The sequence below is a fragment of the Petaurus breviceps genome, unplaced genomic scaffold (genome assembly GCF_028583685.1).
Source record: "Petaurus breviceps papuanus isolate PSGF00001 unplaced genomic scaffold, PetGlider_PUasm1.0 175, whole genome shotgun sequence".
NCBI lineage: Eukaryota > Metazoa > Chordata > Mammalia > Diprotodontia > Petauridae > Petaurus > Petaurus breviceps.
Genome location: NW_027185764.1, coordinates 17,631,498 through 17,644,060, shown reverse-complemented (window position 1 = coordinate 17,644,060; position 12,563 = coordinate 17,631,498). Strand labels below are relative to the sequence as shown.

Sequence of the window (12,563 nt, the reverse complement as noted above, 5' to 3'; positions counted from 1 at the left end):
AAAGCCAATGTTCTTTCCATTGTACCAGGAGGTACCAAGCACATGCTTCTCAGAGACAAAATCACAAGAGGAGAACTTCTTAGGTATGCATGAAGATCTGAGGACTTCACTGACAGTTACCCTAACAGGAAACACAAAGTCCAGCTCGGTGGGAAAAACAAAGGAGCCACCCTCTGCTAAGCAGCTCTTTGCCTGAAATCTCTATCCTGATGCTCCAGGGTTTTATCAAAAATGTTCTCTCATTCATTGTCAGGAAATGACCCATAAGGATGATTCCTTTCACTGTATACTCCCAGGATTCCTTCCCCTCCCCTCCTCCGAAAATGGTAGCTGAGGTGCAAAGCTGGGGTCTGGGGAGCAGAGGGATGCAGAGAGAGCCAGGGAAGGGAGGAGAGAAAAAGGGATGGGAGTGGAGAGAAGAAGATGAAAGCAGAAGAACAGAGGTGGACAGGGAGGGAAGGAGAGGAGAGAGAGAATGCACTCACATTGGAGCATGGTAAAAGGGTGTGTTCTGGGAAAACCCTCCTAATTTCTTTTTTCTTCTCATCTCCAGCCTGGCTCTCATTTACAGCTGTCGCTCCAGGGCCTGCCCTATCTCCCCTTCCTGCCTATCAGTAAGGGAGCCTAGCCTAGATAGTTTGACCCCCCAAAGCATGATTTTGATTTAGCCTGGGGTTTAGCTTAAGGGGATCAGACCAGATCAAAGAGATCAGTAGCTATTTCAGTTGAAACCCTAAAGCAACTGGGTAACCTAACAAAGCTGTCACCAGAAAAAAAAAATCCATCCCCTTTTAACTCCCCTTACAAAAGAACTGGGCTTCATATGCATCAAATGGTAAAAATCCAAGAGACAGTGTGTGTGTGTGTGTGTGTGTGTGTGTGTGTGTGTGTCTGTCTGTCTGTCTGTCTGTCTGTCTGTCTCTGCATGGAGGATGGTGGGGAAGGAATCCCATATTCATTCCTTTCTAGTAAGGAAACTCAGGGAACGCATCTTCCTTTCTCCCTTCCCCCTGCCATATACCAGATCTCAATATTTGCTCTAGTTGATTCCATTTCCAATAAGCTACAACCCCTATCAGATGGGTCTGGACTGGAAAGTGTTTTCCAGGGAAACCAAGAGGCTTCCTAACATGCCAGGAACATTATTTAAAAAAGGCCACCCAGTTTGATAAGGTGCCACTCATGCTGGGAAGTAGAACTGAAGCCATTACTGAAATGGTAATTCAATATTGAGAGTCAGATAATGGGCAGAAAAATCTCTCTAACTCAGCCCCTCCCTGGAAGCCCTCTGAAAGGCAGAGTCCCGCAGTCCGTGCCCCCCCCCCCAAGGTAGTTCAGAGACTATTTGAATCAGAATCAGAATCTGGAATCCTTGGGTCTTAAGAGTTGAAAGGGGGTTCAGAAATCATCTAATATTATATTATTGATGAGGAAATGGCCCAGAGAAAAGTGACTAGCCCAGGGTTACAAAGCAAATTAGTAACAGAGTCAAGACTGCACTACCCAAGTCTCCTTATTAAACCATCTTCCCACAGCCCCATGCTGCTTTGTCTTCATCGAAATCGAAATGAATGATACTCTAATAACATCAACATATTTCAGGGGAGACACTTTAACACATTCAATTCAACCAAATAATTATTAATCGTCCACTCTGTGCTACGCAATAAGGAAACAAAAATAAAATCAAAACTGTCCCTTATCCTTAAGTAGTTAACATTTTAGTGGGGGAATGGAACATTCACAGGAAAAAGTTACTACAGGTCATATACAAATTAACAAAATAATTTTAAGATGGGGCAGCTAGGTGGTGCAGTAGAGTTCTAGGTCCCATGTCAGGAAGGCCTGAGTTCAAATTTGACCTCAGATATTTACTAGCTCTGTGACCCTGGGCAAGTCACTTAACCCTGTTTGCCTCAGTTCCTCATCTGTAAAATAAGCCAGAGAAGGAAATGGCAAACCATTCCTTATCTCTGAAAAGAAAATCCCAAATAGTGTCACCAAGAGTCAGACATGACTGAAAAACTACTGAACAACAAAAATATTAAGAGGAACAGAAAACAACTGGCTGGAAGTCAATCCCTCAGCAAATATACATAAAGCACCTACTATGTGCCAGTACTGTGCTAGGGGGCAGGGATCCAAATATAAAAGTGAGACTATGGCATGGTTGGGGGGGCAAGTGAGGAGAGTCATTGTTAGTCCCCATTTTTCCTCTTACCCCAAGATTTGCTCAGATGGAATTGCCCTGAGTTCTGAGGAGCGTTCTCTCCAAGTCTGGGATGTCTCTTGTAACTGAAGAATAAAGTAAACCCCACTTATATTGGTGGCAACTAAGCTATGCTCTAGAACAGGGGTTCTTAACCTGGGGTTTCTGGAGAGATTTCAGGGCTTCTGTGACTTAGATGGAAATAAAATCACATAGTTCAATGTAATTGCTTTCCTTTGTAATCCTATTTATTTTATATTATGCAATTAAAAACAGTATTATGGCATGGTGAGCAGCTGTTAATCTGTCCTACTGGGAGAAGCTCAGCTGGTGGGTCACTTGTGTTTGGGGGTTGTAAGCTGCTCAGGCTGACTGGATGACTGAGTTAAGTCAGGCACCAATATGGTGAGGTCTGAAGGGAAGTGCATGGGTGTGGGGGGATCACCAGGGTGCCTAATGAGGATCAAACCAGCCCAGGTAAGAAAAGTGGAATCAATTAAAACTGGTGCTGATTGATACTGGGATCAGGGCCATGAGTAGCTGCTCTCCTTCCAGCCTAGGCAAGATAGGGAGACCCAGTTCCAAAACCAAAGGAAACACATTCTTCTGAGAAGGGGTTCGTAGGCTTCAGCAGCCTGCCAAAGGTGCCCACCACAAAAAAAAAAATAGAATCCTATTCTAAAGAAAGTCAGGGATCACAAGAGAAGATGTGAGGATGGAATACATTCCCTAAATGGAGAATCACCTTGCAAAGGCATGCAGACAGAAATATACTGCAGCCTCATCTCACCTACAGAGTTCCTTTCTACTCCTCTTCTTTGGAAATCTTCTCCCCCCTCCCCGTGGATGAATGTACATGTGTGTATATGTGCATATGTGTGTATACACAAACATATTTGTATGTACCCACATACCCCTCCAAAGTTCTTGGCTATCCTTCCCCGCACCCTTCAAAATCACACACTTGAGGGGACCACCTACTCTACCAATGAGTAATGTATCTGTCCCACTTTAGGGAATCATTTTCAATATTTGAAAAGGGCAGACTAGCACATCAGGGACTGATGGGGGTGGATGCTTCATCTCAGAAAGCAGCAAGCAGAGATGCACAGGAGGAGGGACATCTGGTGAATCCCACTTCCTTCCTCTGGATTCTGATGTGAACCCCCTTACCCAGACAACCCTCACCTCCAGAGCATCTAGACACAAAGACAGAGAACTGGGCAGGAGACCTTAGTGCCAGGATTTGCACAGAGGTGAGCCTTGGGGGAAGAAGCCGGGGATGCATTCTTTTGCTGACGCACAGTGCAGCTCACGCCATGAGTCAGCCTAGTTTACTGCATAAACCCAAGTATCAAGGGCTGGGTTTCCTACCACCATGATCACCACCACTGCCAGGGGAAGGGGGATGGGCACAAAAGGTGAACTTTGTACCCTCCTAGGCAAAAATAATCTAGTGTGTAGATATCGAGCCCCTGGTTATTGAGAAAGGGAATGGGCTGAGTGACTGCATGCAGAACACAGATGAAACACAGTTTCCTAATAGCAAACATATACTCTCTCATTTGCATGGGCACAGAACAGAAAACAGGTCTACCCCAGTGTCCCTTCAATGAATTTAGGCCAAAGTCATGGCCTGTTTGCTTTCCCCCTCTCCTCAGCCCCCCACTTTGGCATGGTATATTCTTTGGCCAAGCAGAAATACAGTTGGGGGGGAGTGGCAAGGAGAAATGGGGAAGTAAGAATTTCTGCTAAGTTTGTTCCTGAGCAATATCTAAAAATTAATGAGGGCCTGACCTCTTATCTTCAACCTATTTGCTTTAATTTCCACTTCACTTTCTCTGCATTCCTGGTTTTCCAACTCACACAATATGTACCAATTCTTAGGGATGCTTACAGTAAAGTCCCATTTTGGGGTCAGTACTGGGCTCTCCCTCCCCTCCACCTACAAGCCTCACTCCCTAACTCACCTTCCCAAGGCTATAAAATATGGGGCCCCAGGTCTCCAAAAGAACACCTTGAGATCTTGTACACCTTGGTTGATTCTCTTAACAACTATTTTGTGGCTATGAACAACGCTCCTAAGGTACATTCCTTTCACCCTCGCTAGGCCAAGTTCCAGGGTCACTGCTATATGCAGAATGTCCCAAAAGTCTTAGTGCGGGTTTGAACAATTAAAGGTCAAACCCACACTAAGACTTTAAACCCGCACTAAGACTTTTGGGACATCATGCATGTATCTCTCTGTGTGTGCACATTTAAAAAAAAAACAAACAATTTTAAAATACATTTACCTAGATACATTAAAAGTGATTTTGCCCATGTGCTTATTCCCTCAACCAATTCGGATCCAAATAGTTCTGCCCCCTAAAACTGTAGACTGACAGCTGGAAGGATCATGGGACCACCGACCTACATCTGAAACAACCACATAATAGACAGAAAGGGAGAGAATTCTGGGGGCGAGGGCGGGGAGGGCATAACCTCATTCAAAGTGGGGCAATTACCAACAAACAGTCAAGACTGTGTATCCCCACAACACCCTTGTGAGGTAGGTCTGAGGTGGCAATGCTTAAGTGGTCAAGCCAGAAGAGGCCTGAGGCCATCTAGTCCAACAGAGGGAACACTGAGGTTAAGTGACTTGCCTAAGGTCATCCCATCAGAGGTGTAACTGAGACTCCCATCCTTAGGCTCAGCAGTGGAAAGGCAGAGGTGAAGTGAAAGCAGAAAAAGCAGAATCCATTGTATTAGAGATTATGACTGATTTATGTATAAGAAGTAAGTGAGGCAGAAGACAAAGGCCACGAATGCATGACTAGAGAAGGGGGTGGGCTGTTCCTATCACCAAAGTGAGGAATGGCAGAGGGACAGCCCAGGGTCGGTTTGGTGATATCCACAGAATATTTAAAATGACAGCAAAGCCTCCAGGACATTGGGTTCTGGATTTACAGAAAGACAGAGAAGAATCACACAGGATGTCCAAATGAGGGTGGGATGCAACCTATATCAGCGAGAAGAATAGCCATGTGCCAATAAGATTCAAGAGTGCTCTATGTGTATACATACATATACCTGCACACACATATATATACATGCATACTTATACCTATATATGTATATATCTGTGTAGTTATAGATGCATAATATACATTTAATTTAAAAAGAAATATATGTATCTATAAGCTGATGCATAATGCATTGTATATATGAATTGGGAGTTTAGACAATCCCAAGCTGTACAGAAGCAAACAGGAGTTTGCCCTGGGCCTGACTGGGAGTGTGTACATATTTGTGTGTACATATATGTGAACACATGTACCTTATATACACACACACACACGCACATACAAAGCTATACACAAAGGTACGTTGGTGGTAAAGTGCATGGAGCTCTGGGCTTGGAGGGAGGAAGACCTGAGTATCACTTATTACCTGGTCAAACCACTTAACCTTTCTCACTTTCAGTCCCTTATCTGCAAAATGGGGATAATGACAGCTGTTTAGAGGATGAAATGAGATTCTACATGTAAAGTACTATATCCCATGCTGTTATAGTAGAGGCAGCATGGTCAGATCTGGATTCAAATCCTGCTTCTGACATGCACTGGCTCTGTGACCAGGTAACTTGTTTAGGCAATCAATGCTCCCCAGCCCGATTTCTTAAACCACTAAGTAACAAAAGTGTTCAAGCTCTGACTCAGTAGAAGGATTGTCCGTAGGAAGAGGTCCCCACAATGATGAAATTGCAGGTCTGGAGCACAGAACAAACACAGTCAAGTAAAATGAGCCTTCTTCAGGGAGAAAGGGAAGGGACTGTAAAACCACCTCTGTCATTTCTGTTACTGTAAAGCCGTCCAGGACCGGTTCTGCTTTTTACATCACTTTCCACTCTTGCTACCCTCCCTCCCCTCACCATATGGTATAAAGACCTAGCCAACTAGTGCTGAAAAGTCACTCGATACTTAGTGTTTCCATTCAGACAGTCTTACTAAACAACTGTCCCCTGCCTTCATCATCCCCACCCCCAGCAGCACATTGAGTAAGGGCAGGGAAACTGGCAGGGATGAAGGGGGCATGGGGAGGATGGAGAAAGCTGCCAACCCTGTCAAGTAGAATCTACTGGGAAGGTCTTTCTGGAAGCTATAGCAAGTACCAGAGTTTCTGGCTGATAGGTGAATGTCTCCCAGAGGAGCCCAATAAAAGCCTCCGTACTCCTAAGCAGGGCAGATATAAGGGTACTCCAGCCCCAACAGAGCCCAGGCCCTTATAAGTTATGGCAGGAAGAGGGGAGTGATAGCTCCCTATCTTCTTCCCTGGTTAGGATGGAACCTGCATGCCTTGATGGGCTTGGGGTTGGGGAGTTCTGAGGCAGGTTGGCACGGTATAAGTGTTAGTGCCTTCCCTCTGAAAATGATTCCCAACTGATCCTGTCTATGTCTTTTTTGTATGTAGCTGTTTATATGTCGCTTCTCTCATTAAATTGTGAGCTTCCTGATGGTAGGGATTGTCTTCTATCTTTCTTTGCAGCTCCTGAGCTTAGTAAAGTACCTAGAACATAGTAGGTCTTAATAAATGCTACTTGACTGACTGCGCTCTTTCTGTATTTGAAGTCAGAGGACTTGAGTTCAAATTCTGGCTTTGTCATTTATGACCTGTGTGACCTTGGGCAAGGCTATGTCCAGTGGTATGCACCAAAGTATGACCGGTGTTTAACACGATGTCTATACTATACTGCCTAGAACAAAATGGGCACTTAATAAATGCTTGTTTACATGAATTTTAGACATAATCCCTGGGGGAAAGGAGAGGTCTTAGTTCCTTGGCTGTAAAAAGGAGCTAACTTAAGGAAGGTGCAGAAGGGAAGACTACAAGCACCTAATACATGCCAGGTGCTTTACAAATATCTCATTTGATCCTTACAATAACCCTTTTAGGTTAAGTGCTTTCATTATCATCCCCATTTTACAGTTAAGGAAACTGAAGCAGACAGAGATGAAATTAATTGCCTAGGGTAAAACATCTAGGAAGTTTCTGAGCTTGGATCTGAACTCAGGTCTTCCGATATGAAGGCCCAGCACTCTATTGGCTTCATCAACTAGCTGCCTCAATGATCTCCAAAGGTCCATTCTTGCCTTAAGGACTCCCAACTCTCTTCTCTTACAGAATCCCACAGAACGTTAGAGGTGGCATAGAGATCAACTAAGACTCATTTGTTTTCCCTCAGCCCTCTCATTTTGTAAATGAGAAAACTGAGTGCCCTTTGGGCAAAGCAACCAGCTCAAGTTCACAGACCTAGTATAATGACAGTCAGGTTCTGAACTGAGTCTTCTAACATCGTCTAAGTCTCTTCCCATTAGAACATGATGCTTATTTTCCTCCAGATGATGGAAAACAAGTTCACCTGCTCTTAGCGAACAGCAGGCTTTGGGGATGGTCCCTCCGATAACATCTCCAGGTAGGCCCAGGGACACAGGTAAACTCCTAGCTGCCTCCATACTGCTCCAGATTTTATCTGTGCAGCCCTTCAAAACTGGGGAGGGGGAGAGGATGCTCCTATTTCTCCCCCCCACCCCTTTTTGAGAAAGGGGCAGTCTTAGAGGCAGTCTTAGACTCAGGCTCACGGTCAGGATGGGAAGGATAGCCAGGAGTTGGTTACACCCTTTCTTCCTCTCCTGGGCTGGATGTTCGTGGGACTCAGACAGCCTCCTCCCCAATCACCCCGCCACGATTTCCTCTTTTCTCGGGAGCTATTTTGCAATGGGACAACACGCATAAGAGGAGGAGGGGGTGGAGGGAGAAGGAAAGGAGGAAGAAGGAAGGAGAGGAAGAGATGGGGGTTCCAGGGAATCCCGTTGGAGAACGGTGCTGTGGGCAGTCTCCCTTCCCCCAGCCCCCATTCAGGCCGATAACTTCCATACCCTAAAGGGAAGGAGAAACTTCCAAGAGGAGACAGGTTGAGCACAGAGACACGAGCTACAGGGGAGGTGGTAAGATGCAAACACCTAACCTACGTGTCCCCCTCCCCCCAAAGCTGGGACGGGGGCAAACAGGTGCAGCGCTCCCAGTTTCCAGGATATGACCTTCCCCTCTAGGGGGCAGCACGAAGGTCCCTCAGCCCATAAGGGAGTGAGAAAGGTGAGGTTAGGACCCCCGCAGTCTGGAGGAGAAAGGAAGGTAGCCAGGGGTAAGGGCGGGGACTAGGAGAGGTTTACCAGAGGCGCCCACTCACTCCCCCAGTGTGTGTGTGTGTGTATGTGTGTAGCGGGGGGGGGGGGGGGCCTACCCCCTCCCCCATGCCAAATGGCCCCCAGATCTCGTTGGGTTGGTGGTGGGGTGGGGAGCATGCCAGGTGGTCTCCCATCCGGGCAGGGGAGGGCTCACACTGGCACACAGGTAGGTAGCCGGCAGGCTGGCAGAAGGGACGGCCCGGACCCAGAGGCCCCCTCCCCCAGCCCGCCCCCGGCCCCCCTCCACTTCGCTCACCAGGTGCCCCGCAGTCCGCGCACAGCTGGTTGCCGTCTCGGTGAAGGAGCTCGAGCAGAGCCCTCTTCTTCTCCTTCGCCATGGGTGGTGCTGGAGCCCGGCGCTCGCTCCCGGCGTCTCCTGCTGTCTCCGCTGCTGCTGCTGCTGCCCCCGCTGCCGCTTCTCTAAATAATCTTCTTGGGGTGGGGGTGGGGTGGGGGGAGCGGGGACGGAGAGGTGGGGGTGGGACGAAGGGCTACCTCGCCGCCCGCCGCCGGTGCGGCATGGGGGGCGCGGGGGCGGGGGCCGGGGCGCGGGGAGGCTCCGGGCTGCAGCGCGAGGTGGCCAGGGCGGGGACCCAGGCGCTATGCCATCGTCCGCGGGAGCGGCGCGCCTGCCATCCTCGCAGCCCCGGCGCCCGGGCTCCGGCGGCCTCGGCTCGGGCTCTGGTTCCGCATTCCTCCCCACGGCGGAGGAGACACTGTGCTGCTGTCGCCGCCGCCGCCGCCGGTGTCGGTGTCTCGGAGCGCCGAGCCGGGAGCGCACGGCGCAGCCCAGGGCCGGCCAAGCTGGCGCACGGGCGGCCCCCAGCGGCGCCTTCTGCCCCGCCGCCCCGACGGGGGCCTGGACCCCACCTGCCCCTTCGGGACCGCACAGGCCAGAACTCTGCCCTCTGCAGCCGCAGTGACCTAGGGTGCCCACTGGCAGGGGCAGGGAGGGAACTGTGGTGGTGCAGTGGGGCACTGGCCAGGGTGGCCCGGCGAAGGGCACAAAAACCTGCCCTTGGGTACTTTTTCCAAAGAGGATGGAGCAGTCCCAGAAAACTGTTTTGAGATGGTCAAATAAATTCCTTACATCCCTTCTCACCCCCCCCCCCCAGCCAAAATTGAATTTTAAATAACACAATTGCTTGTGCTGGAATTACCCAGCTCAAGGGTAAGAACCACCTCTCTGACCTCAGCTGAAATGAGGTTTGTAGGAATAAATCCCTGGGAACTCTGGTCCTAAAATTCTGTCTCCAAGCCTCAAAAGCCTTCCCATCCCTCCGCCCCCACCCCAAATGGCGCTTTTCATAATAATGGATGTCTTTGCTTATGGGAAAACTTTTCAGGGCAATTTCTGTCCACCTGGCAGCTTCCTCAGGATGAGGAAGAGAATCATGAATGATTTAAATATGGAAGGGATATTAGGAGGCATCTAGTTTGGAAACAAAACCCAACGAGGTTTAATAATAGCTTACATTTATATAGTGCTTACTATATGGTAAGTACTTTACAATTATTGTCTATTTGAGCCTCACAACAACCTTTGGAGGTAGGTGCTATTATTATTACCCCATTTACAGATGAGGAAACTGAGGCAAAGGGGTTGAGTTGCCTGGAGTTACACAGCTAGCAAGTGATGAATTGCTCAAGGTTACACAGTATAGCTTAGAACGAGCATTGGAACCCAGAATTCCTGATTCCCACATGAACTCTTGTCACAGTTGGAGGGTGCCAAAACAGTAGGAGGCTCACATTAAATGGTTCTAAAAGTCCCATCCCCAACCTGATATCTTCCCACAAAAATGGTGACATTACCAAAGATCTGTTCCCACTCACACAGATCTCTCTCCAATGTATTTTGAAGGCTTGGAAAGTATTGTATAGATGCCATCTCATGAGAACCACAACATCCATTTGAGGTGGGTGCTATTATTGTTCTCATTTGGCAGATGAGAAAACCGAGGCTGAAAGAGGATTAAATGACTTGCTCAGTTACAGGGCTAATAAGTGAAATGGTATTTGAACCATCCAACAGTCTTACCAACTGCACCACCTTTCTTTTCACTCTTGTCTGACTTTTTGTGATGCATTCGGGGTTTTCTTGGCAGATACCAGAGTGGTTTGTGCCATATCTTTTTCCAGCTCATTTTACAGATGAGGAACTGAGGCAGTCAGGGTGAGGTGACTTGCCCAGGGTCACAAAGCTAGTAAGTATCTGAGGCTGGATTTGAACTCAGGAAGATGAGTTGTCTTTGGGTGTTCTATCCACTGTGCCACCAGCTGCCTTATTTGCCTATTCTTCAGTTTTCCCTTTTAGTATTATAGTTATATTGTATTATATTATTATAATTATATTTTATATTGTTATAAGTATGTAATAAGAATGATAATATGTTATATTTATATAAGTAGAACTTATTGTGAAAGAATTTTCTAAAGAATTCAAGTGCTTTAAAAAATTAACCAGGCATTTATTTGATGGTCATAATTTCTTGTTGTTCCTAGTTTTACCTTTGGGCACAATCATACTCTAGTTAAGTTACAACCTTGCTGCATAGGCTAACACCCAGGGAGATGTCTAACTTGGTCAGGTTAGATATTCAATGAAAGGAAGGGAAAGAAATACAGCTTCTGCTTCTGGAAAAGGGTGGAGTCATTAAGTCACTTATCCCCTCGTTATGAGGGTCTCTGCTGCCTACAATTATTTACTTTTGTGTTTATTGTTTTCACCAGGTCATATGATACAGTAGAAAAGGCATCAGATTTGGAGTCAGAGGACCCTGGGTTTGAAAACTAGCTCTGTCAGTTGGTAATCTTGGTCAAAGTACTTAATTTTTCTCAGCCTCAGTTTCCTAATCTGTAAAATGAAGGCCTCTGAAGTCACTTCTAGCTCTAGAGATATGATTCCCTCACCTGTGTGATTTTGGGCAAGCCGTAACCTTTCTTGTCCTCAATTTCCTCATCTGTAAAATGATAGGGTTGAACTAGGTGACCTCCTGGCTAACTTATTCCAGCTCTAAATCTATGATCTCCCAGTAGAATGAGGACAGACATTGATCTGTTTTTTTCTCTTTGTATTGACCCCCCCTTACCCACCTACCCACTCAAGTTTCCCAGGGTCTTAGGCACAGTGCCTAATACTGTACTTTTTAATCTTGACCTATAAGAATCATTAGGGCAGCTAGGTGGTGAAGTGAATAGGGTGCCAGGCCTGGAGTTAGGAAGACTCATTTTCATTAGTTCAAATCTGATTCCAGACACTTGTAAGCTATGTGACCTTGGGCAAGTCACTTCACTCTGTTGGCCTCAGTTTTCTCATCTGTAAAATGAGCTGGAAAAGGAAATGGCAAATCACCCTATTATCTTTGCCAAGAATACCCCAAATGGGGTCATGAAGAATTGGGCACATCTGAAACAACTCAACAACAAAAATAAGGATCATTGGTGTAGGCCAGTGAATAGAAATAGGGGATCCCTATTGGCTGCATCATAACTTAGAAAGCCACATATTATATTATCCATATTTTATTATATTTTTATTTTAATCTGGTTTACTGGGGAAAGTTGTAGGCTACCTGTTGCCATAGGTCTGCAAAGTATTTGACACCTCTGGCTAGGGAACTCCAGATCAAGAAAACTTCCTCTGAAATGAAAATACTTATTGAATTGAATTCTTGAAGACTGCTCTCCTATAAACTCTCTGTTCAACAGACTGGTCTACTTACTATACTCCCCTTTGTAAAACCAAGCACAGGCAGCTTTCCAGAGGACTGCTGCTGTGAACATCTTTCAAGGTTCTGATTACACAGTGTAGTGAACTCTATTTGTTCAGTAACAAACTAAGACAAAACATTCACAGAAAATCAAAATACAGCATTCACAATGTTTCAACTTATCACAAAAATGGCCACATAGTTTTCACTAAAGTGGTCACATAGTTTTGAACAAAGTACATTCATTTAGTAACTCAATCATTTAGTACCTCCTGAATACAATCATCCTTAAGGAGGCAATTGACACAAAGTACAAAGGTCAAAGTCCTCTACCCCAGGTCTTAATCTCTTCAATCAAAAGTCTGCTTTCTTCTTAATTGGAGAAGTCCTTAACTCAATCATCTAAATATAAAG

The 12,563-nt window shown here is 46.3% G+C and overlaps 1 protein-coding gene across 2 annotated transcripts in view; it reads right to left on the bottom strand.

Moving 5' to 3' along the window:
* ADAP1 (ArfGAP with dual PH domains 1) overlaps nucleotides 1-8,869 on the bottom strand; it is a 171,744-nt gene extending 162,875 nt beyond the window's left edge. For both annotated transcript variants that reach the window (XM_069084872.1, XM_069084873.1), the window contains exon 1: nucleotides 8,693-8,869. In XM_069084872.1, coding sequence (XP_068940973.1) covers nucleotides 8,693-8,774 — 82 coding nt within the window. In that variant the 5' untranslated portion in view covers nucleotides 8,775-8,869. The remainder of the gene's footprint in view (nucleotides 1-8,692) is intronic.
* Nucleotides 8,870-12,563: the final 3,694 nt, after the last annotated feature.